The sequence below is a fragment of the Nuphar pumila genome, chromosome 4 (genome assembly GCF_984573655.1).
Source record: "Nuphar pumila chromosome 4, dmNupPumi1.hap1.1, whole genome shotgun sequence".
NCBI classification, from domain to species: Eukaryota; Viridiplantae; Streptophyta; class Magnoliopsida; order Nymphaeales; family Nymphaeaceae; genus Nuphar; species Nuphar pumila.
Window position 1 is genome coordinate 92,311,230 of NC_143252.1, and position 26,284 is coordinate 92,337,513.

At 40.0% G+C, this 26,284-nt stretch overlaps 1 protein-coding gene across 1 annotated transcript; it reads right to left on the bottom strand.

The window, feature by feature from the left end:
• Nucleotides 1–8,799: 8,799 nt before the first annotated feature.
• LOC149840308 (xyloglucan endotransglucosylase protein 2-like) lies at nt 8,800–23,060 on the bottom strand. The gene is made up of 5 exons (XM_090004387.1): nt 22,874–23,060; nt 22,661–22,761; nt 22,433–22,554; nt 9,313–9,384; nt 8,800–9,199 (listed from the first exon to the last, which is right to left on the bottom strand). The coding sequence occupies exons 1-5, from the start codon at nt 23,058–23,060 to the stop codon at nt 8,800–8,802; spliced, it is 882 nt and encodes a 293-aa protein (XP_089860513.1).
• Between the last annotated feature and the right edge of the window lie 3,224 nt (nt 23,061–26,284).

Below are 26,284 nucleotides of genomic sequence, written 5' to 3' on the forward strand. Positions count from 1 at the left end.
ATTTCAAGGTCATAGTCTTGCTATCAGGGGCATTTTGGTCATTTGACCTCAATTTCAAAATTTTAAACTTTGATTTCTCATTTTCAATCATATCATCTTATGTTTTATTTATTCTCATTTGAATTTCAAAAATTTCATCTTACAAAATATCTTTTTGAAAAACCCTGATTTCAAGACCATAGTCTTGCCATCATGGGCATTTTGATCCCAATTTTGAATTTTCAAATCTCATTTTCATATTTTCAATTCAATTTCGTCACTTATGTTTATATCAGGGAAGTATGAATTGGGTTTATATCTGGATAATATCCGATAATTATCAATATTTTTGGATAAACCCAGATAAACCTACATTTTTATACTAACTTCTTTTCTAGTTTTACAGGATTATTCAAATAGAGGACTTAGCTTTTTATTTTATTTCTCTTTTATTCAATTCAAATGTAATATTGAATGTAATATTGGAATAAGATTTACATTTTCTGCTTAGAATAGGGAGCATTACATATAGTTTAATTCTACAAATTTCAATATCTGATGTATACCAATTCATGCATTTTTTTTTACAAATCCACCATGGTCTACACGAATAGCACGTGCACAAGCTCTTAGGGAGTTGACAAACTCGGTGAAATTTGTATTCATGGTCATAGTCAGAATACGAATGAGACCCAGATTTGTGATCTTCGTATTTGCCACATTCAGCCTACACTCTTAGGCTAACTTCAAAATGCACTGCATTTCTCAAAAATACAAAAAGACTTTCTCAATTCTTCAAAATAATGTCTTTCAAATCCATATTCATTCATTTCATTCAATTTGCAAATTCCAATTCCAATTCCAATTCAGAGAAATCAATTTTCTTAAAATTTTCTAAGTCTTACTCAGAAAATGATTTTCTCAAAACTCTGAGCTTTCAAATGGTATTTCAAGTATTTCTCAACTTCAAATCATGATTTTCCAAGTCATAATATCTTTAATTTCAAAGTTTAAATTCAGAGAAATGAAGTTTTTTCCAAAGTTATTTAAAAATCCTCAAGAACCAGTTATTGAAATTTGCAAACGGAGGCGAGTTATTTTCAAAATCTTTTTCAAAGGTCAGTTTGATTTGCAAAAGTAAAATTTTGCAATGATAACAGTCCTGATCTAACTGGGACTCTGGGACAGAGTCCTAATTCGACTAAAACTCTTAAAGTTTTGGATTTTCTGAGAAGCAAATGTTCAGATTTTAAAAGGGACTTGAAAATAAGTGAAAATGAAATAAAAAAACTGAACTCAGGATAGAGTCCTGTTTCGATTAGGACTCTAAGATAGAGTCCTAGAATTTTAAAACTCTGTGATAAAGTGTAATAATTTTGGTTTTTGAAGAGATAAATAAAGAGCTTTTTGAAAGATTCTCTCAAAATTGAAATCAGGGTTAGAGTCATGATCCAACTGGGACTCTTTGAATAGAGTCCTAGTTCAACTAAAACTCTGGTTTTTTGACTCATTTCGAAAGATTTTAAAAGATTTGGTTGAAAACAAGTATAATAGCAATGAAAGATAGAGTCCTAATCCGACCGAAACTCTGAAGAAGAGTCCTAATCTAACTAAAACTCTGGAATTTTGAGCCAAAATGAAAGATTTTGATAAATTTTGTTGAAAACAAGTAAAAATAGGGATGAAGAGCAAAGTCCTAATCCGACTGAAACTCCGTGATACAGTCCTAATCCAACCAAAACTCTAAAAATTTGAAAGATTTTAAAGGTTTTCTCAAAAATAGGTAAAAATGGTAGTAAAAGGTAGAGTCCTGATCCGACTGGGACTCTGAAAAAGAATCTTGATCCAACTAGGACTCTGAGATTTTGGCCGAAATGAAAAGAATGGGCAAGGGATATGATTATGTCTGGTTTAGAATCAAAATAGAGTTTTGAAAAGGTTTAAAAAGATGAAAAGACAAAGTCCTGATCCAACTAGAACTCTGAAATTTTTGAGAAATTTGATAAATGAAGGAATCCAGAAGCGACACCACCTAGATGAGTCTCATTTGAGGATTAAAACAAATTAAAATTGAGTTTAAAATGAATCTAGATCATTTTCTAAGAAAAACATTTTGAAATATAGGATCCTGGGAGTTGACAAATGGCAAAATGTCGATTCAAAACCCAGATTTTGAAAGAAAAGTTTTAAAACTCAAATCTGGATTCAATATTTTGAAAACAAGAGTGTTGGATCTCGATAATGAGATGCAATGGTATGCAATGCAATGAAATATTATGCCAAATGCAATGAGTGATATACAATGACACATGAAATGTAGACCTTGGGTGCGGGACTTGGAATCTCGGACCCCTGGCTGAGACAGAATTTGGAGATTCTCATCTGAAGATGAGAACTGACAATTGAAATTGAGCCAAAATAAGGATTAAATCTTGATTGTAGGATGGAATATTGAAATTTTTATAAAATTTGGGCTATGAATGGCCCTGGCTTAGATATCGACTTGCTGGTTCCCCGAAGGCTGCAGGGAGTGGATCCCAATGACAGAAGGTAGATGTTTGTGAATGAGGGTGAAAATTTGGGGTGTTTACAGGACGTTTCCCTAGTTGGTGAATTTTCACGTTTCCATGCGAGCTTTCTCAATTCTTCTTGTCTCGTTTCTAACTTACATTTAATATGCTTCGGATCTCCCGCTATAGTCCTAGAGTATTCGAAGTCTTCGAATTAACCTCGCGAATTGGGTTGGATCTTCGGATCTCACTGAAGTTCAAATCTTAGTCCAATTCTGAGTATTCTTTATTGGGTTCGCACGAACCAACCTGTATGCATTGGAATCATATTGAATTTTGACAAAAAACATATTATTTCATACTAATTCACATTTTTATTTCATTGAAAATTCCTTAAAATTTATGGGTTTTACATTCTATAGATCAAATCTTATATTCAATTGGCTAAATCAATTTCAATTTATGCCTCAATGCTTTCAATTCTATTTTTAGATGCTTTAATTCTGTTTTTGCATCATTTTCATTATCATCCATGATCTGAAATGATAGATCTCATTCTTGATCATTAGATCAATTCATTAATGAGGTTCTATTTCATTCAATCATGTTTAGATGATATTTTCAATTCTGGTCCAATATTAATTTCATCAATTCACATATAATTTGAAATCATTTTAATTGATTTTTTTATTGCATCTTACTTTATGTGTTTTCAGGATCTCTACAAAAAATCAGATCATTCTAAGTTGGTTTGATCCACTAAAAAAATCGGGATTCGGACCCTATCATTCTAGGTTGTCCGAATTTTTCCTAAAATTGAACCAACTTGCCGGAGTAATTTATCCCTAATCGAAAATGATCTCTCCAATCCATAAAATGTGATGTCTCTGGCATTGAATCTAGTTTGTTCATGTCAATTGTTATCAATTTGTATGGTGCTTTCATGCCTTATTTTGGTCGGAAACCATGACCCTGTTATACTGTGTCATTTTAATGACTTAGTTTTTAGCCGATTTTGTCAGAGTCATATCTCCCTAATGGGAGATCATTTTTTATATATGTAAATAGGGTTCTTCTCATCTACATGTCTAGTTTATCTTTATATATTTTCAGAAATTTCTATGGTGAAGTTCTATTTCTTTTACATTTTAAGTCAAAACCCTATCTATTTGCAATCTCAGGTGTTGCTCAAACCTAGGATCGACTTGTTGTATTCATATCTCCCCAATTGGAGATCGTTTTTCAAATCTGTAAACAGGAGTTTTTTCCTTAGATTGTCTAGTTTATGCATGCCAATTTTTATAAACTTTTGGATAAAAAACTAGAACCCTGTCAGTTTTCTTTAACAGGCTTTTCACAGGTTTTGGACCGATTTGCTTGGATCGGATCTCCCTAATGGAAGATCATTTTCTAGATCTGTAAATTGGATATTTTTCCTCTATATGTCTAATTTATCTATACAAATTTTTAGTAATTTCTATAGAATTTTTATTTTTGATTCTGATAAAAAATCAGAACCCTGTCATTTTGCCTCATTAAGTACTACTTAGATTTTATCTCATCTTGTTTAGATTAGATCTCTCTAATGAAAACTCATTTTTGAAATATGTAAAAAGGGTTTTCTTACATTTTGTGTCAAGTTTATCCATGCTAAATTTCATAAACTTTCATATTTATTTATTATCTCAATTCTGCTAAAAACCGAGACTGGTTACAAAACTTTAAGTTTTGTAACAGGTCCATTTCCTAAGATAAAACAATGACTTCCCAAAGTCACCATTTCCAAAACAGGATTGAATTTTTATTTATGTAAATTGGAGTTGTTTTCTGACTGTGTTAAACAACTTATCTCATAAATTTGGGAGAAATTGAGTAAGTTTAGCCTTTAAAACACTCAAATTACAAAAATATGTCTGCTAAAATCTCATTTTCTGTTTCTAAAATTAATGCTTTGATGTTGCAATCATATCTCAAGATTCAGAATTGATTTTGATGTTCTGTAATAGAGAAATGCTTACTTGATGTGTTATTCATCCACGGATTCAATTTGAGCATGAATTGAGTTGTTTTAAGCTTTCATTCACTTGAAATACTCTGATAGGGTCTGCGTGTAAATCCTGATTCTCCAAGATCCTGTTTTAATTGGATAAAAAGCCCTAATTTGCATTTTTCTCCAATCTTTTCATGCATTTTTCAATTTTATAGTGTTCCTAAGGTTGTTAGGAGTCTTTATATCAATTTTTATAAGTTGCTATGGTCATTTGACCCTTCATTCATTGCATTTTTTAAAATCAATTTTATAAAAAATATTTTTCTTTGTTATAATGAAGTTAAATTGAGCATTTTAACATTTTAAAATCCAAATTTCAAATATAATTCATGTATTTCACAAATTGAAAATATTTTTCATCAACATAGAATGCCTTAGCTTCATTTTAATAAGTTTTGGAGTTCATTTGTCTTTATTTTGGCACCTCGGTTAGGCCATTATTGGCTTTGCTCTTCTATTTTTATAGTGAAGGCTTGGGATCAGGTAGCACATTCTTGCTTTTAGCTTTTCCTTTTTTGGTGCTTGGCAAACTTGCTCCAAACATAACCCTCGTGCACGAGAGAGAGAGAGAGAGAGAGAGAGAGAGAGAGAGAGAGAGAGAGAGAGAGAGAGTCCATTGCTTGCACGTGTTCAGCCATTGGTCCATTACCAATCCTTGGTTTTTGGTTTCCATTTACATAAAATATGGATGTATATGGTAAAAAAATGGTATGATTGGTCGGTTCCTAGCAAATATCTTTAACGCTTTTGTGCATAGTTTATACCAAGTTTTTAGGCATTTTCATTGCTTTTCTGCGTTCACCCAAATAATGGATTTAAGTTTTGACAATCAGTTAAACAAAACCATTTGACCAGTCAAGCAATAGAGGACCCCCAAATTATTCCAGAGTTAATGGACAAGAAGATGCATTTGAACACTCTCACGACAACTCCAATTCTACAAAGAAAGCATTGGTACTATTGAGATTTCCCATTGGAGATTGGAGATCAAAATCATTCCATGGCGGTTCAAGCAGCTAGCGGATCACTCATGCCCTTGACCAAATTTTGAAACTTCACCATCTTTTTGAGAGGTTCGATATCAGCACACTTATCAATGCTTTGATTGATCACCTTGTCACATCAGTCGGTGACTATAGCAGAACATCTTTTCAAACCAGGAGAGCTCACCCATCACCCCACTGTACGAGGTCACGAACCCCAAACCCACTTCATTTTTACGAAGCAGGTTATATGTTCCCCCCCCCCCCCCCGAACAGGGTCGATAGCTCCATCTCATGTTCGAGGGTTCCCAAAGAGCACCACGTATTTAAGCCTGTGCATCTCGTATCCCCATGTTTGTCAGCATTAATTAGCATTGGAGTTTGATGCGATTGCAAAGACTTGAGTACCCTCTCCTCCATTGGTGCCAAAAAAAAAATATCGATTCTAGAAAAGGAGTGATTGTAAAGACTTAAGTACTCTAAAGATGATTATTTAAGACCCAGTCTTTGCACTGCAGGATTATCCGAGAATGAAATCTCTCCTGGAGGAGGCCATGAACATCAACCCTCTCACTCTCTCTCTCCCTTCTCTTTCTGCTTTCGTGCAAATCCAGCAGAAGATCTTACATTGCTCCATCAAGCACCGACTGACCTACACATTGACTGTTGTGGAGCCTGATTCAGAGTTTTTACCCTTACAGGAGGAGGGTTTGGGGGCTCCTCCTAGGGTGGGTAGCATCATTCAACTAAATGAGTTGTAGATCCTGATTCAGAGTTTTTACCCTTACAGGAGAGGGGTCTGGGGGCTCCTCTCAGCGTGGGTAGCATCATTCAACTTGAAGAGTTGTGGAGTCTGATTCAGAGTTTTTACCCTTACAGAAGGGGGGTCTGAGGGCTCCTCCCAGCGTGGGTAGCATCATTCAACTTGATGAGTTGTGGAGCTTGATTTAGAGTTTTTGCCCTTATAGGAGGAGGGTTTGGGGGCTCCTCCCAGCGTGGATAGCATCGTTCAACTTGATTCGTTGTGGAGCCTGATTCAGAGTTTTTGCCCTTACAAGAGGGAGGTTTGGGGGCTCCTCCCAGCGTGGGTAGCATCGTTCAACTTGATTCGTTGTGGAGCCTGATTTAGAGTTTTTGCCCTTACAGGACGGGGTCCGGGGGCTCCCCCTCGGCACGGGTCCCGGGTGTCGTGGTCAAAAAATGCATTGGGTGTCGTGGTGAGAAAGGCATATGTTTGTTCTAAGCAAGGTTGAAAGAAATCAATGGAAAATCCAACAAGGAGCATGCCAAAATCAAGATGTGGATGTCAAGAGAGAATGGTGTTGTGCAACTCAAATAACACAGAATAATAGGGGTCTGGTTTTTAGTTAAAATGAAGAATTAAATGACAATAGAAATCGCTGAAAATTTATAGGAATAAACTGGACTCAATAACAAAGACACCACTTCTTACGGATTTGGAATATGACCTTCGGTTAGGGAGATATGGCTCTGACAAGTTGGTCCTAATTCGGGTAGCAATTTGCTTACTGAATAACATTACAAATCGCTATAGTGAGATCCAACAATACTATAAATCGTTGTGGGGCTCGTTGGAGACCCAAAAACACTATAAATCGCTATAGTGATTTGCGGAAGACACTACAAATCACTGTTGAAAAGCCGAATAACACTATAAATCATTGTGGGGCTCGTTGGAGACCCGAAAATACTACAAATCGCTGTAGGAAAGCCCGATAATACTACAAATCACTGTTGGAAGGCCCCAAAAAAAATTTGATCCGGAGGGCACTGCCTCCTGAGCCCTCCGTCAGGGGCGGCCCCCCTGGACCCCCTCACCGGGGGGGAGCCCCCGAACCCCCCTCCTGTAAAGGCAAAAACTCTAAAACAGGCTCCACAACTCATCAAGTTGAATGATGTTACCTACGCTGGGAGGAGCCTCCAAACCCCCTCCTGTAAGGGCAAAAACTATGAATCAGGCTCCACAACTCATCAAGTTGGACGATGCTACAGTCAGTGTGCAGGTTAGTCGGTGTTTGATGGAGCAATGTAGGATCGTCTATTGGATGTGCACAGAAGTAGAGAGAGAAGGGAGAGAGAGTGAGAGGGTTGATGTTCATGGCCTTCTCTAGGGGGAACTCTTTGCCTCCCTTGATTTCTTCTCTAGGGAGAGAGAGAGGGGTTTTTACAGTGTTTTACGGAGAATGAAGAAGATGAAGATGACGATGAAAAGTTCAAAAGAACATTTTTGATGGCTCAGGTTTGTTTCGTCGGATGACTATCGGATCGCCGGCTCACCATCGTTTCGCCGAATCACCATCATCGAAATGATTAAGGTTCGTTTCGCTGTGTAGACTTTGAAGAGTCAACATCATTCTCGACTTTCTGGATGGAGGACATGTTTATCCTTTTTTTGAACTGTTTGGTTTTTCTTTTTTGAATGAAGGGCATTTTTGTCATTTTCTCAAACCTTCACTTTATGAGAAGAATAGCAATAAAGGGTACTTACGTCTTTGCAACCACACCAGACTCCAATGCTAAGTGATGTCAACATAGACGGGAATACGAGCCCCATGTGCTTGTATACGTGGTGCTCATTCAGACCCCCGAACACAGACGTGGGATCCAGTGAATCATCGAGGGAGAACATACACCACCCTCTCATTTTTAACAAATGCACTGTCAAGAAAAACATACATGATATATCACACGATATTCCAAACGTCCAATTTGCCAATCTTTTTTGAGACACGCCAAAAGAGAGCCCCTTTCAGGCTTTCCCCATCAACCTCCACCAAACATACAATGAATTCTTACTTGTCTCATTAACAGCGAGGTCATTTTCGTTCTTACCTAGAAAATATCTATATCTCATTCCACAGAAATTTCCAGAATTTGTCACATCATCAAGCCTACTACCAACTAGAAACATAATCTCCAGTACAATATTTTGTTTCATCAAGGACTCGGGATTATGCGGAGATCTGAATTCAGGTGGTTTGTGTATGAATGGATACGCAAGGAGTATAGAGTCTCTCGTAGATTCATAGTTTATGAAGAACAAGATTTAAATTCAAGCATGAACTGTAAATTGGAAACATCAACATGGCATAAACAACAGCTTCTCTTAACCCAAGAGACCCACCTAATGCCCATGAATCATAACGACCATCATATCTTTAACCCATACAACAACATACATGAACTCCTAATGAAAACCCAGAAACCAGCATGATACATATATCAGGAACAAGACATCATGAAAAGGAAAAATAAGCTAGACATCTCTATCCCTAGCACACTCTGGTGGCATTGTGGGGATCCTGGCTCTATCTGTACAATAATTGTAGATGGTGTATTTCTGTCTAACCCATCTTAGCTTCCTATACTGCAGGCCATCAAGATCCTGAAACTCTCTCTGGTCCCACCATCTCCGACCCTGTGTAGCACAAACCTTCTCATTGACAGATGCCTCGCAGCCATCAATGTGGAAATTCCTATAGGATGCAACAAACGGTGCCTTGCTCCAATCCGTTTTCTCCAACCCACCTCTTGTTGCCCAATCATCAGCATTCCAGAGGCTAGAGTACAACTTCATCGGTTGGTAGAAGGGGAACCTCACTCCTAGGTCCTTGCTGTTCTTGAATATCCTGATGGGTACATCATCTACAAAGAAACTGATGCACAAAAGATAACAAAATGTTTTACTTCCTCCAAAACCATGAAAGAAGGACAAACGCAATAAAACAGAAGGTACTTGAGAAAAATGTTTTTGAACGCGGAAACGTACACTATTTCGTACATGTTCCACAGAACAGAGTAAGAGTGAAAATCTTTTGTGGGATCAAACCAGAGATAGATCAGGGTTGTGTATGTTCGCCCCCGATGATTCACTGAATCCCATGTCCGTGTTCGGGGGATCGAATGAGCGCCACGTATTCATGCACATGGGGCTCGTATTCCCGTGTATGTTGACATAACTTTGCATCGGACTCTGGTGCTGTTGCAAAGACTTAATCACCCTTACTTGCTTTTCTTGCCCTAAAATGACGGTTCGAGGAAATGACAAAAATATCCTCCATTCAAAAGTTGTGAAACGACGGGTGGGGAAAAGGACAAAAAAATCCTCCATCCAGAAAGTTTGATGTTAACCATTTAAAGTGGAGACGTTCGCCTGCGCCATCTGCTGTAACAGTTGCTCCCATTATCAACGCAGACTTTGCCTTCGTCTCCAGTCGAGCTTTTCGCCTTGTTTTTTATCCTGTTGTACAACACACTGTCGCCTTCTCGTGCCTGCCTTGTGTTACAAAACATTCCAGTGTCTTCTCTTCATTTCTGCTGTCGTTAGGCATCATGGAAGAAAGCAATGATTCACAAACATTCCAACCAGTGCCATTAAGGCACCGTGAGTAGCTTTTCATCTCATCATGCTATCGATGAAGAAGGCATGTCGTCTTGTGTGCCATTAAGGCATTCTTTGGTTATTGCAGGTAGATCTTGTTATTACGAAGGTTGGAAACTTATCAATATTTGTAAGACGCTGGGACCTGTTGACAAGAACGCTTGTTTGCAGATGCTAGGAAGGGCCTCTACCCCATCAGGTATCCTACAGTCACTCATCATATGCATTGTATCTCAAACCGCTATATTAGTAACAGACTCTCGTTTTTGTGAGATACATTTTTGTTAGTTAATATCGATTTGTTTGCTATTATGTTCAAGTTCTTCCTTATCGATTTGTAATTTATTGTGCGATATATTTATCGACCTTTTAGATAGTATGTTTTTGTATCGTCGAGTTGTAAGTTATAAATACTGAACTGCTGTATCGATTTTCAATATCTGACAAATCGCTATACATATCGTTTTGTAAGATATTATATGTTTTGTAATATGTATTTGTAAGATATTTGTACACAGACTTTGAAAACGTTTGAGTGCAGAAACACATCTTGACACGCATGGCGGGGCGATTTTCGCATGCATATCGTTGCTCTCTCAGCGACTTCTATTGAACTCGCTTTAGAGCCTCGTGGATATTATGAGAGCGTTATCGTCAACACACATGTACGACATGTTTATTTTATTGGCATGGTAAGCGACACGTCGATGCTCAGCATAAGCAAACATCAAACCGCACTTGCTTTGATACTTTCATTCATTAAATCGTTGCTTTGACTTGCGTAACCCTAGTGGTATCCGTTCTTATATGCATCCTGATTAAATCGTAGTAAACCTATGCCGCTTGCTAACGGAAATTGATATATTGCTTACAAAACATTCCACTGTCTTCTTTTATTTGTCGTTGTTGTTAGGCATTAAGGAAGAAAGCAATGATGCACAAACATTCCAACCAGTTCCATCAAGGCGGCGTGAGTAGCTTCCCAGCATCATGCTATCGATGAAGAAGGCATGTCGTCTTGTGTGTCATTAAGGCTTTGTTTGGTTATTGCAGGTAGATCTTGTTCTTACGAAGGTTGAAAACTTATCGATATTTGTAAGACGCTGGGACCTGTTGACAGGAATGCTTGTTTGCAGATGCTAGGAAGGGCCTCTACCCCATCAGGTATCCTACATTCACTCATCATATGCATTGTATCTCAAACCGCTGTATTAGTAACAGACTCTCGTTTTTGTGAGATAATATCGACTTGTTTGCCATGTTGCTGCAAACACAAATTGATATATTGCTTAAAACATTATTGAGCTTATCATCAGGTTGTAATAAAGACGATGTAGCTCAATCAATAGAAAGATCTGGAGAATTGAATATCTATACTTATGACCCAACTGAAGAATTGAACATCTGCACTAACGATGCACATGAAAAGAAGGGTGCAGGCATTAGACCCACTATTGATTTGAATGTTCCAGTGGAAGAAATGCAATTCAATGATGAGGTAGACTACCATGACAGCGCACATAATAAAAGTGTATGCACCGGGAATGTACACGGAAGTACACCTGACTTCAATGTTCCAGGAGAAGAAATGCAATTCAATAATGATCCTGATTTTGATGTCAGTACACTTAATAAAACCGTAGGAACTGGGAATGTACATGGAATTGCACTTGACTATGTTCCTGTAGAAGGAATGCATTTTAATAACGAAGAAGATGCATATAAATTTTACAATGATTATGCCTTAAAAGTTGGCTTCAGTGTGAGAAGGTTTTCTTGGTCAAAAAATGCACAGGGTGTCTTGGTTAGAAAGACATATGTCTGTTCCAAGCAAGGTTGGAAGAAATCAATGGGAAATCCAACTAGGAGCACGCCAGAATCAAGATGTGGATGTCAGGCGAGATTGGTTTTGAGAAGACATCCGAATGGGAAATTTGTCGTGCGTACTTTAATCAGTGATCATAATCATGATTTATTTGCATCATTTATGACTCCTATGCAGTCGATAGATAGGTTTGGGACACAGGAATCTCGTGTGGGCTATTAACTTAGTTGTCATGCCTCTTTGCATGACCCGATCTCCACAATGCCGGATTTTTTGAGAGTTCATAGTCGTTTTTCATTGACGACTTGCGGTTCGTGGTTGAATTTATTCAAATCGATAGATAGCATTTTTGCTTCTGCAGGAAGGCGAATGATGACATCACTGTATGGCGATTTGTGGTTATCGTTGAATAGCGATATGTGGCATCGCAGCGTAGAACGTTGTTGATTATTGTTGGACTGTCAATCTTAGCGTGATGCGAAGGATTGTTCAAGTGTGCTGCGATGTGTGGCATCGCAGCGTAGGACTGTCAATCACTGTGCTGCGATGTCACAGATCGCTATTCAACGATAACCACAAATCGCCATACACCTCCAGTCAACTTCTTCTCCAGCAAATCTTTCGCGTTCCCGACACCTCCACTTGCCTTTTGAAATCATTATTGTTATCTTGTGAAAAGTTGTATCCATATATTATAAATAAAAGGCTACTCAATGTGTATTTTTCAACGGATACCCATAAATGTTTGAGTTGTCGTACAGTATTCATTGATCATGTTAGTTGAGCAGTACATCTTTTAGGTCATAAATAGTTGCACAAGCATTGGAAGGTGTGTTTGTCTTCTACTTCGTTAACCAGCAACAACCAAACCGACGGTTCCTTCATAAACCTGGAGATCCGCCCTCGAACATAGAAAATTGTAGTCGGTGAGGCAGACGAAGACAGCTACACGACCAACAATGGCGAATCATGGGTATATTGTCTACACATAGTCTACATGTTCAGCAAAATCCGTCTCTTTCATGCGTTTTTTGCGATTTGTTTTTGTGTACTATATAATGTAATTTAAATATCGGTCGTTGCAATGTCCGCATTCATTTCAGTCGAACATCCACCGACGAAGTTGGGCGAAAACTTAGTCAATCACTCCTGGAGGACATCAACCGAATGCGCAGTGAATTCGCACAATGCAACATGATCAGTAATTTTGTTAGTATGAAACTAGTAGTAGTTGTCTATAAACGTAAGTCATGTGTACGTATGATCAATACAACACCATATTTGCTGCAAACAGACTATATCCGATTTCGTAAATTATATTAAAAGCAACGCACCAAGCCAGACTGTGAGCGTCATCAGCCCATATTTCATGGTATATTGGTTGTATTTTATGTTGCTTTTCATTATTGATTTAGTCCAATTGATTCATATGTTAACGTTGGTGTTAGCAATGTTTCTTTCGGTTTGCAGACTATATTACGCCGTTTGCCATACTCCAGTGGATTTCAAGACGGCAAACCTTATTGGGTTAACAGTAATCACTGCAGAGACCTTATGACAAGTGAAAAGGTAAGCAAACAAACCTACAGTGCAATATTACAGCGTGACAGTGGTAACAATATTTTTTCGATCTATTTGCAGATATTGATTCCTACACTCTAGCAGTCTGAAAAGCATTGGGTCTTATACGTGATGGATTTACGCGAAAAACAACTATGGTGTTACAATTCGTTGGAAGTTGACAGTGGTTTACGGCTAGACATTTCCCATCTCGTAAGATTCCATCTATATGAGTATCGTGTAGTGTACTGGGGTCATGAATTTACTTTCGGTCGCATTATTCTCAGATCGGTTTCCTCATAGCCATTTTGGGAGTCGATGTCAGCGAGTGGATCTATCGCACGGCATACCATGCTCCTTTACAAGATAATGGCGTTGATTGCGGCGTATTTGTAATGAAGTACATTGAAGCGATATACAATGGTGCAAAACCCTGTTTCGACGTTGTATGCCATTCCTTGGCCTCTGTTATTGGGAATTAAGGGCATGTCTATTGCTTCTAGTTTACAATCTGTTTTTGCAGGTTGATATACCCGGATTCTGCGAAGAACTCTGCAAAAAGTTGACGTCCTTTCTAATTTCGGAGGAGAAACTGACGGAGGCGAGGATCTAAAAGGCTTGTAATTGATAAAAGATGTGCGCTCAACCCGCGTGATTGACAGTCGCAGGGTGAGACTGCGATGTGTGCAATGAACAAAGACTTCTAATGTTCGAAATGATAATATTCAACATCGCTATGAAATGTTGTATGCTTAAACATCGCTTTAATGTCGCGTTCGTATTTTACGAATAGTACAAAGCGATACGCTTGGTGGTCTAACGTCAAACTACACTGCTACGACCATGAAAACCTGTGCCAGTATTTGAAAATTGCTTGAATTTTAAACGACGGTTTCTTCAATTATGATCTTACAGACCTATGAAAAAGGTATAGACAGATACGACAACTGCGTCGAAGCCGCCTATGCACTCGATTCAAGAATAAGTCGTTTATGCAGGAATTGTCGATTATGTCGGTTCCTTATTCGCGAAGCAAAGTGGAACTGTGTGTTGTGTCATTCAAATATTAATGAAACGTCCTATCACCCTCCGTCAGTTTTCGAGTATATACGTCAGTTTCATTAAACCAAAAGCAAATCTTAAATAAAAAAACACTCCGCATTAATGAAAACAATGTCATGCCAGAGGACTATTCTGAATCGTAGTCAATGCGATTGGACCGAATCTTTGGGTCTCAAATAAATCCACAAGTATGTCTCAAGAAATCGCCTTAGGTGTACATTACCGTTGGTTCATCAATACAGCGATTTCTAAGAACAAACCTTTCTTATTGATAAGTTCACGTAATGCGATATTTAGAAATATCTTTCGCCGTACAGTATTCTTCATTGCTTAAGAACAACTTTTCCAGCATTGGTTATGCGTATACAACACAAAACTATTTCTGAATACAATTTACTTTTCATAGAACACCCGTCACCGGAACGAGATGAACACCCGTCACCGGAACGACAAATCCGTTTAGACCTCGCTAGGGAGAGGAAGAGGACTTGGCGGAGCTCCTGCTGGCCCCCCTCAGCGCGACTGCATCGACTGGGTTGCTGTCGAGGAGGACGGCGAGAACGGTGATGGAGGGGCTCGTTAGGTTGTACAGACAGAGCAATCGATAGGTTTCACTTTATACTATTCTGTCTGCCGTTCATTTTAAACTCAATCAATTTTCCGCATATTTCATCGCGTATTACCGGCATATGTTCCTGCAATAAAACAGGTAATGTGAAACCAATATATAATAGGAATACCCAATAACATCGGATACGAAGCTCATACAACGTGGAAACAAGGTTCTTCTCCATTGTATATTGCTTCAATATGCTTCATTACGAATATGCCACAATCGACCCCATTACTTTGTAACGGAGCATCGTCAGCACAGAGCAACATCCACTCACCAATGTCGACACCCATTTGCCCGTTAAGGAATCCCGCCTATGAAAAAGGGATAATATATTACAGTCCGGTCCACCTCGAATAGCTACTTCACCTTTGGGCACAAGCTTACCAAATGCATAGCATCGCGTTCTACGCCACTGTGGCAGTCCAATGAGTAGTAGCACCATAGTTGTTTTACCTGAAAATTTATCTCGTATAGGACCCAATGGTCTGGATGTTGCCAGAGTGTAGGAAGTAAAATCTGCGAATCGATAAAATCATTTTTCGTTCCAGAGACTTATCGTGATGGGGATGTTACGAATAAACCTTGGATAAGAGGTTTGTTCACTTACCTTTCCAAATTTCGAAATGTCTACGCACTCATCGTCGCTGTTCCAACAAGGTAGTGCATCTGCGAATCCTATGTCGTATGGCTTTCGCCGGACGTACATCTGTTGCACGAAATAGCAAGGTTTAACCACCAAGAAACGTGAGTACGTCATGAAAGCAAACAGAACAACAGCGGCCCAGACATACCATGAAATACGGGCTGATGATGCGTACTGTATTGCTCGTTGGGTTGCTCTGAATGTAATTAACAAAATCATACATTGTCTGGTTGCACAAATTTACGAACTTCAGAACATGCAAATCGATGACCTAGAAATTGATAGTGGACAAATACTTACAAAATTACTGATAGTGTTCCCATCTGCAAATTCATCTTGCATCTGCTCGATGTCATCTACGAACTCGTCAGGGCGTTGCCGCCCACCCGAGACTGTGGATGTTGCACTGAGTGCACCATGAGCGTGGTATTCAGGATTGGACATTGAAATTATTGTCTACAGTAAACAACACTAGTCCAAATACGACATGAAAAGGCAAATGTTCACTAAACCGCTCAGGCGTTTAAAAAAATATACCTCTTAAGCGCTAGTCCTGGTACTGTGGATGTGGTTGTCTTCTTGTTCACGGCCGTGCGTGGCCGTTTTGCTCCCATCGTCCACTCCATTGGCGCCGCCTGGTCGTTTAGCTCCCATCCTCCTATCTGTTTGCTCCGTGCCTGGTCGTTTTTCTCCCCTCGTCCACTCCTCTGGCGTCGTGCCTGGTCGTTTTGCTACCATCGTCCTCTCTGTTGCCGTCGTGCCCGGTCGTAGTGCTCCCATCGTCTTTGGCGTCGTGTCGGGTCGTATTGCTCCACTCGTCCTCTTCTTGGCCGCCATGGTTGGTCGTACTGCTCTGATTGTCCCCTTCTTCGGCGCCATGCCTGAACGGAGATATCGATGGCACCTTTGCAACGCAGATACTGAAACGCCGTCCTCACCTACAAAGGTAAAGTCCTTTAACGTGCAGCCATTTTTTGAAAACAGCCCGCTAATTAATTGATTGCGTTTAAAAAAAATATAAATGCGGCTTTTCGCATGCCACCTTTTTTTGATAACCGCCGCCAAATTAAATGCTTGCGTTCGAAGTATTCAAAAATACGTCTTTCCATGCCGCTCATTAAGTTTTAAATATTCAAAAATACGTTTTTCACGTGTGATTTGACATTCGAACAATACCCACAAATCACTATGCTGCGATGCTCTCTGACTCAAAGCACGAAGTATCCAGCGATGGCAACAAATCCTTTCCTTATCTATTGATTATTTAACACAAATACCTTTTCACGATTATCGTATATGAAAATCTAGGATTTATTCCGAGTCACTGGACGAATCTGATGAAATTTCATAGACTTGTCTCTCACTTTTTATTGGTGGACTGTCTATCCTGGGTGGCCTCTTCGTTGCGAAACCTTGCCTAAGAAGACTGGTCATCATGTCCACCACTACATTCAATTGAATGCCCATAGTGCTTACTTCTGTCCTTAATTTCTTATTCTCCCTCTCAATAAGTTCGAACCTTGCGGCAGAGACAGTCTTCTCTTTTGGAGCAAGTATTCGGTCTTCCTCGTGATTTGTTACTGAGGGACTAGTAGTATTAACCAGAGCGAGACGACGTTTTGGTTGTAGAGGCTGGGCTACAACATGAGAAGGGACAGTTGGGAGGCATGGGTTGACAATTTTCTCAATCTTCCGATTTTGCCGCATTGGTTCCCAATAGCTTTCGAAATAGAAGGGATCAAATTGTCGTCCTTCATGATCATACGATACGGCAGGGAAACCACCTGAGTTCCAATTTAATAATTCGTCCCTGTAGCGATCGCTCCAATTCACATGCCTGTCCCCACCAATATTCATCTTCCTTCTCACCTCCAAAGGCTTATTTGGGATAGACTGCCCCAAGCCAGATTGTAGGAGAACTCGACTACCTTGCTGCAACTCGGCTTCAAAATTGCAGAATAGCCACAAATCGCGGTCAGACAATCTGGCAGCCTCCGCAACAACGTCTTCATCATCGCCCCCATCTCCATAAGGTCTCCACAAAATCTGTACATTGATAATTCTTTTTAATAACGAATGACAAATATATTAAAATTTATTTATGCATGATATGGCAACAACGATATGCACTACGGAAGACAATCATGCAGCGATGTATACTTAAGAATGCTGAACATTACAACGATTTATAATACTCAATGGTAAATGCTGACGCGATTGTAAACAATTTTAGAACGTTTACCTCGTTTAATTGCAGCCCATCTAAAATGGACTTAGCATTATAAACTGCGATGTTTATTCTGGCCCAGCGATCGATCTTTGGAAAACCACAAATCGGAGGGCCACACCGTGGACGCAATAGGATAATATGTTCCAACGCCCAGGCCTAACAAAAAAAATATTATTAGCAACGCCACAGACTGCAATGAGATTTGTCTACAAATACTAAGTATGTAATCAACAAATACCTGAACAAATGGCCAAAATCCGCCAACTGTTTCGTACCATTACTCGCACGGTGGAGTTGACTGTACAGGTGTGCGAGCATAGCGGCACCCCAGGCATAGTTGTCGACTTCGTCTAAGTCTGGCAGGTACTGCAGCCACATGGAACTTATTCTCGAACCAGAACAATCGGAAAATAATGTAAGAGCAAAAAAATATAGAAGGAAGCCGCGCAACTCTTGGTCAGCTGTTTCAGATGCACAAGTAGCGGAGTGGCCTTCCCATTTATTATGAAAAATTGAGACCTTCATTGATGTGGAATTGCTTCCACCAGAAATACATTGACTCCATTCGTCCATCGACATTCCTAGAAGGGCAGTGCAATTTTCCCTTGCGTTATAGTTTGAATGCCGTAATAGGACAGCACTGCCATCGCACTTAAGGCCAGTGATCCTCGTCACATCTTCTAGAGTCATGGTGATCTCAAAAGAATCAAACTGGAATGTGTTAGTCTTATCATTCCACTTATTTACCAGGTGAGTCATGGTATTCCAGCAAGTTTCAAAATATTGCTGGTCCAAAAGGCCACCGAAGTGCATATTTCGTAGTCGGTCCTTCTGATATGCACTCAGTTGACCATACCAAGACAGAACTACAGGCCATTGACAGCGACCTCCGAGCTTTTCACCTGGTGCTCTACTTCTCCTGTGACCTCCCTGTAACACAAAATAACATATTATTCCTACAAATTATAAATTACTTCCATTTGTACTTATAAATACTATTCTACTAACCGCTATAAATAATATCGGTTGCAGACATACTATCGCAGTAATCGCTATAAATATCAATACCTAACACAGTAATCGTTATACCAAAATCGCTAAACATATTATTAAATCTTCGCAGACAGGACGGATATATTTACCTTGGTCGCTATTTTCTGCTGTTCTCCCTCCAACCTAGGACTTTCTGGTGGGTCCACTGCCTCCAACTGCCTTTCAATCTCCATCTCTACCGGCTCCACCGTCGCATGCCTTTCTCTCGCCTTCCTTTTCTCATCCTCCTTCTGCTTCCTTTCTCTGTCCCTATTCTCCTCCTCCTCCTTCTGCTTCCTTTCTCTCTCCTTTTCCGCCTGCTCATTCTGATTCCTTTCTCTCTCGCGTTTCTCCTCCTCCTTCTCCTTCCTTTCTCTCTTCCTTTTCTCCTCCTCCTCCTTCTCCTTCCTTTCTCTCTCCCTTTTCTCCTCCTCCTCCTTCTGCTTCCTTTCTCTCTGCCTTTTCTCCTCCTCCTTCTCCTTCCTTTCTCTTTCCCTTTTCTCCTCCTGCATCCTTTCTCTCTCCTTTTTCGCATCCTCCTCCTTCTCCTTCCTTTCTCTCTCCTTTATCTCCTCCTCCTTCTACTTCCTTTGTCTCTCCCTTTTCGCCTCTTCCTCCTGCTTCTTCCTTTCCCTTTCCTTTTCTTCCTCCTCCTTCTCCTTCAGTCGCCTTTCTTTCTCTTCAATTTCTTGTTTCCTTCTTTGCCGCAGTTCTTCCACCTGCTTCTTCCTTTCCCTTTCCCTTTCCTTTTCTTCCTCCTTCTCTTTCCGCCGTCTTTCTTTCTCTTGCAGTTGTTGTTTCCTTCTTTCCTGCAATTCTTCCTCCTGCTTCTTCCTTTCTCTTTCCTTCTCTACCTCCTCCTCCTCCTTCCGTTGCCTTTCCTTCTTTTCCTCATTCTCCTTCTGCTGCCTTTGCATTTCCTTAGCTTCCTCGAACTCCAACTCCCTCCTTCGCCTTTCCTTTTCTTCCTCAAACTGAGGAATATTTTGTTCCTTCTCTTCCTCCTCCTTATTCATTTGCCTTCGCCTCTCCTCCGCCTCCTTCAGTAGCCTTGCCTTGTGTCGCATTGCTCTACTCTCCAAGTTTCTCCTATGAGCCTCCGCCAGCATATTGCTAACATCCCTTTCCCACTCCTCCGCCTTCTTCTTCCTCTTTTCCATCTGCTGTGCGTTAATCCTCCGCCTTCTATTTATATTCTCATCAATATTTCTGGCCTTTGCCTTCTTTTCGTCATCCTTGTTCTGCATCTTTCGTTCTTCAGAGTTCTTCCTTTGGTCCGCAGCCTCGATATCTGATGGATAATCCTCCGCATAATACGATTCCAAGGCTTTTTCCCTGTCTTCATCGTTCTCAATCTTAAGTATATTTTGGTATCTTTCAAAAACTTTAGATAGATGGGACTGGCAGATCACTTCTCTAATAGACAACCCATAGAACGACGGGGTATCTCTAATCTGATTAGGCACAGACATTGCTAATTTGCACAACATAATACACGATCATCATCATTAGAAATCGTCGGAATATTTGGGTTCATAATACAAATCCTTGTATAAGAACCAATCTTCAGATTGAAGAAAGAAAACTTACACGAAACTCACCGAAACGATGGGAATTTGGATATTCCAACTGTAGAGTAAGCAACAGTAACAACTAATACGCAACAGAAGGTGGCAACGATGCTGCGACTGCGCGTAAGACGGAAACAGATGCTCTGGTAAAAAGGAAAGGATGCTTCGGCAACTCGAGATGAAAGCAAAGAATCTCCGGTAGAGTGCTTAGAGCGAGAAAGGATTTTTTTGAACTATTTGTATCATACAACATAACGCTTGCTACATACGCAAACTCTGCGGAACGTTTTCCCGCGATATCGATGGAGGGCAGTTTTGTCATTTTCACGAACCAACGATTCAGTTTTCTAGAAGGAGGGCATTTATGTCCGTCCGAGGAAGATGAAGCGAATGGCGGTAAAGGTTACTTAAGTCTTTGCTGTGGCACCAAATTACGATGCAATATGATGGCGACCCACATGGGGATACATGCCGGTCTGCATCTTATACGTGGCGCGGTTTGGAACCCCCGAACATGAGATCTCGGTACCGGCTCTGTAAATTCTTCCGCAAATCGCTATAGCGATTTGTAGTGTCTTCCGCAAATCGCTATAGCGATTTGTAGTGTTATTCAGTAAGCAAATCGCTGTAAATCGCTACCCGAATTAGGACCAACTTGTCAGGGCCATATCTCCTTAACCGGAGGTCATATTCCAAATCCGTAAAAAGTGGTATCTTCGTTATTGAGTCTAGTTTTTTTTTGTAAATTTTCAGCGATTTCTATTGTCAATTCGTTCCCCATTTTAACTTCAACAATACATTACAACCACAATCATCAAAAGAAAGATTGCCCAAGCTAAGAGTCTTGAGAGAGTAGAGGAAGGCCTCACCACCCACCGAATAACAAAAAATACAACGACTCAACTTCAAGTGCAGTAAGGACACAGAGTCGAATAAATTTAGAGGCAGCTCATCAGTAAGGACCCACAACAGTCAATGTGCAGGTCATTCGGTGCTTGATGGAGCAATGTAGGATCTTCTGATGGATGTGCACAGAAGCAGAAATAGAAGGGAGAGAGAGCGAGAGAGGGTTGATGAGCCCCCGGACCCCCCTCCTGTAAGGGCAAAAGGCCATGAACACGCTGGGAGGAGCCCTCAGACCCCCCTTCTGTAAGGGTAAAAGCTCTGAATCAGACTCCATAACTCTTCAAGTTGAATGATGCTACCCACACTGGGAGGAGCTCTCAGACCCCCCTTTCTGTAAGGGTAAAAACTCTAAATCAGACTCCACAACTCGTCAAGTTGAATGATGCTACCCACGCTGAGAGGAGCCCCCAGACCCTCCTCCTGTAAGGGTAAAAACTCTGAATCAGGCTCCACAACAGTAAATGTGCAGGTTAGTCGGTGCTTGATGGAGCAATGTATGATTTTCTAATGGATGTGCACAAAAGCAGAAATAGAAGGGAGAGAGAGAGAGAGAGAGAGTTGAATGATGCTACCCACGCTGGGATGAGCCCCCAAACACTCCTCCTGTAAGGGTAAAAACTTTGAATCAGGCTCCACAACAGTCAATGTGCAGGTCAGTCGGTGCTTGATGGAGCAATGTATGATCTTCTAATGGATGTGCACAGAAGCAGAAATAGAAGGGAGAGAGAGAGAGTAAGAGGGTTGATGTTCATGGCCTCCTCCAGGGGAGATTTCTTTTTCGGATAATCCTCCAGTGCAGAGACTGGGTCTTAAATAATCATCTTCGGGGCACTTAAGTCTTTACAACCACTCCTTTTCAAGAACCGTCATTTTTTTTTGCACCAATGGAGGAGAGGGTACTTAAGTCTTTGCAATCGCATCAAACTCCAACGCTAATTAATGCTTACAAACATGGGGATACGAGACGCACATGCTTACATACGTGGTGCTCTTTGGGACCCCCGATCATGAGATGTAGCTAACTGCCCTGTTCGGGGGGGGGGGGAACATATAACCTGCTTCGCTCTGTTCCCTGTCTCCCTTGCCACCAGTGAAAACATTGGTCTGTAATATGTAAGGTTGATTGGTCCTGTTGCCCAAGAACTCAAAGTCTATCTCATCGTGCTCTGAGTTTTGAGAAGAGAGCTGCACGAGGCACGCATACCACGTATCAACAAACGACCAGTAGACTACAGTCAAAATAACAATGGAATGTTTGAGAGGAAAAGATATAGATAGATTTCTCCCTCACATAGAAAGCAGAAACTGTTCCTGCAGAATCTCCAGGCACCAACTTGATTTGCATACTGAAGTGGCCAAATAAGTATGAGCCTCTAGACTGGAAACCAGTACCTGTTGTTAAAAAAAGAACAAGAAAAAAAGGCTAGTAAAAACCAATGAGATGAATGAAGTGGATGGTTTCGAAGTTTATTTTGGTTCTTTTCACGCTGTCAGGTCTTTTCACCTGTGTACTTATCTAGCATGAGTTGCACTTCGGAACCGCCATTGAAGTACTTGATATGTTCTTGTGCCCAAGTTGGCACATAGTTCTTCTGAAATGGCACATCAATGGGCCTCCTAGGAACGAAGGCAACGGTGACAGAAGGCAGCAAAAAGAAGCCCAAGAACGTGACAGCGAAAACAGATGCCATTTCTAGCAGCATTTACCAAACTGCAAACAGAAACAAAAGATTGCAGGTGCAGAGAAAGTGAGCTGCACAAGATAGAAGACAAGCCAATGAAGAGAAACAGAGACTAAGGATGAAGGCTTTAATACCACCCAAGGGATGTGGTGATGCCTACGGACTAGAATGTCTTTGAGGGGAAGAGAGGAAGAGACCCTTTTGTAGGCAAAAGGAAAATAAAATATTTGGTTGGTCGTTTATTAAATTCTTTAAATTTTACTATGATACTTTCTGGTTCCTGGATATCATTTATTTAGGTATCTGTAGGGGCCGATTCGGAACTATATGAGGTCTGGGCAGCCTGTGAGGCTGAGAATTGACCAGAGTCCGCGGGAGTTAAAAAGGATGAAGACTTTCTTTTTATCTTTATTCATTCACTTTCGTTATAAATAATGGTACAACTACAAACAATGGATATTTCTGCTTCACCTGTAAACCAACAAGCTTCCAATTAAAGCATCAGTCCCACAACACATACTAATAATTTATGCTGAATGCTTTTAGCGGTTACTGTGGATTCTAGGCATTCCGTCTTTGAAGCTCCCTCATTCATGCATGCCTTTCATTTTCTATTATAGGCTGAGAATTGTTTTTATTTTCTTTTGAAAAAAGGAATATTATATAAAAGGTTAAAAACACAAAACCGGCTCAAGGAAAAGCCTGCCTCCAAAAGGAGGCAAGACATACAACTAAACACTAGTAGTCTAGTACTAAGGGCTGCCAAAACCAACATCGACCAAGTATAATCTGGTTCCAATTTGGTTTTCCTTGGAAATTTTATGCTAACAAACCCTGAGGCTTTACCGCAGTTCATGTGAAATTACCATGACAGGCTATGTAACCATCAGATTGAGTGCGGAAGCAGGTGAGATTTGTCTTTATGCTCCATCGAAAGTAGGACAAATGGCAGGAAGATGTCCTGGCTAACAAGCAGATGCACATGCGCCTACTGCACATTATCGTTTACAACGTGGAAGGGCCAATCAATTCCCAAGTCTCTATTCTCGACACTGATGAAGCCAACTCGGATAATGCATGTGGAATCAGAACCAACTTGGTCATGGTCCATTGTGAACCAGCTCGGTTTGGTTGCAGCCTACTTGGTCCATATTCATTGCATTGAAATCAGCTTGGTCATGGTTTAACACAAACTTGGTCCGGTTGGCCGAGTTGAAACCAGTTGGTCGTTGACTTTGTCATAGTCATGCATGTGCCTGTGGCAACAAGCAAAAATAGCTTGATTTTGCATACTACAGTTTGAACCAAGTAGGCCCGATTCAGTAGCTAGTTCGGCCACATTGTGCCTTGTCTCGGGACATATAAGCTGGAACGCTATGTGGGCCATGAACAACCAAGAGACATGGCTCATCACCAAACATAATATATGATAATTTAAATACCATGGCCACACAGCATGGACTTTAATTAAATGCTTTGCTTAATGGAGGAAAGAGCCAAGGCACACATGTTCTCCTGTCCTTTCTATCAGAGGAAGCACCTAGGAACTATTTAAAAATTGACAAAAACCAACCAACATCACCTATAATACAAAAAAATATTTAACATGTAATTACAAAGAACAAAATTTCATGCTCTGAAAGATACTGTGATTAAATATAAGTAAAAAAAGGATAGTACAGCCGATGACTAGGCATCACAACAGAGTGAGATCTGCGGTTGAGATGTGAGAGAATAAATTTTGAGGACCATTATAGTCGGCCTACAATGGAAATACCCTTCTTAGCTGTAAGAGTCATAAAGGAACAACTATTTAATCCCATGCGGCTCCTAAAAATAGAATGACAAAACGGTTGACTCATCAGGTCTCGACTGGATCCTGAGATGAGTAAAGACTGAGCATGGTTCAGCTAGGAATCCATTTCACATGATTTGGCAGAATCTGCCTGGTAATGATTCAAGTGGGATCCAGAAATCCTTAAGGAACAGTTGCCTGAACAAATCATGAACCGATCACCACCCAATCCCATTTTGTGGATGGGCGGGCAGTTGGAACATGTCCGATTCAATACATCTTGTTCGTCAGGGTTATTGTTGATTCACTTGTCATGTGTTCATTAAATGGTTAAGCTTTACCAGACACAACATCGACATCAGCAGGTTCCCTTGAAAAGTTTGGCCTGATTCTTTTTTCTAATGATCGATTCAACCTCTTATAAAAAAGATGCACCTTTATCATATTTCATCTCTTTCACCGCTGCCCTGAAGAGAATAAAAATATAGAATGGAGAGAAAAGTGAAGAACGATGATGAAAAATGACTTCTAATACTTTTACTCAAAAAGGCTCTTCATACTTGGATTCCTACAATGACTCTTAGACTAGGCTTTTCACTACAAGAAACCTATGGATTAGCGACGACCTAAATCCGTCGCTAATCTGTTGTTAATTCATCACTAAATAACTTTGCGACAGATTAGCATTGGATTAAACACGAATAGCTTCCATTGTGACTTTTTCGACGTTAATTCACGACGAAATATATCTGTCGCCCATTCTGTGGCTAAGTAGTGACAGAATGTATCTGTCGCTAGTTCCGTCACTAAGTTGCAACAGAATAATGAATGCCAACATCCGTCGTAAGGTCATCTTTACTATACGATGACTTTGGTGTTGAGCCAGATTTATAGTCGTCGCTAATTCGTCGCTACATTCAACGCTAATAGTAATTAGCGACGGATATATCGGTCGCTAATCCATCGCAAACAAGAAAAAAAATTAAAAAAAATATTTGAAAATTAAATATCGAGAAAAAAATTCTCGTGATACAATTTATATTTCCTGTACAATTTATATTTTTTGTGAATAAAAAACAAAGTACACATCAAAATACATATAAAAGGAAACTAAAACAATTAATCGATCCACTATAAAATTCGCAAGTTCTAATTATTTACAATTCAACATTTACATTTTTGAAACAAAAAGAAGGTAGAACAAATTCAACACATGAATCTAATCATCGCCAAGATTTTGTGCGTCCTCTTGTTCATTGTCTTGATTTGTCCCTTTAGCTACACTACGTTGATTATCACCAGCAACCTACACGAGAAAAGAAAGGTCAGTATTGATAAATAAAATATACTGAAATAAATTATACTCTATATGTGATTCTATCATGCTCATGTGTTCTAAGGCAGTCAAAAAACTGTATATGTGATTCTATCATGCTTA

Excerpts from the sequence above, each read along its gene's own strand:
- LOC149840308 (XM_090004387.1), bottom strand. The coding sequence starts at position 23,060 with ATGGCATCTGTTTTCGCTGTCACGTTCTTGGGCTTCTTTTTGCTGCCT. Across the intron at positions 22,555-22,660 it reads GAACAGTTTCTGCTTTCTAT|CTCTCTTCTCAAAACTCAGA; the intron begins GTGAGGGAGAAA and ends TGCCTCGTGCAG. Across the intron at positions 9,385-22,432 it reads AAGGGAGACAGGGAACAGAG|GATCTATCTCTGGTTTGATC; the intron begins CGAAGCAGGTTA and ends ATACACAACCCT.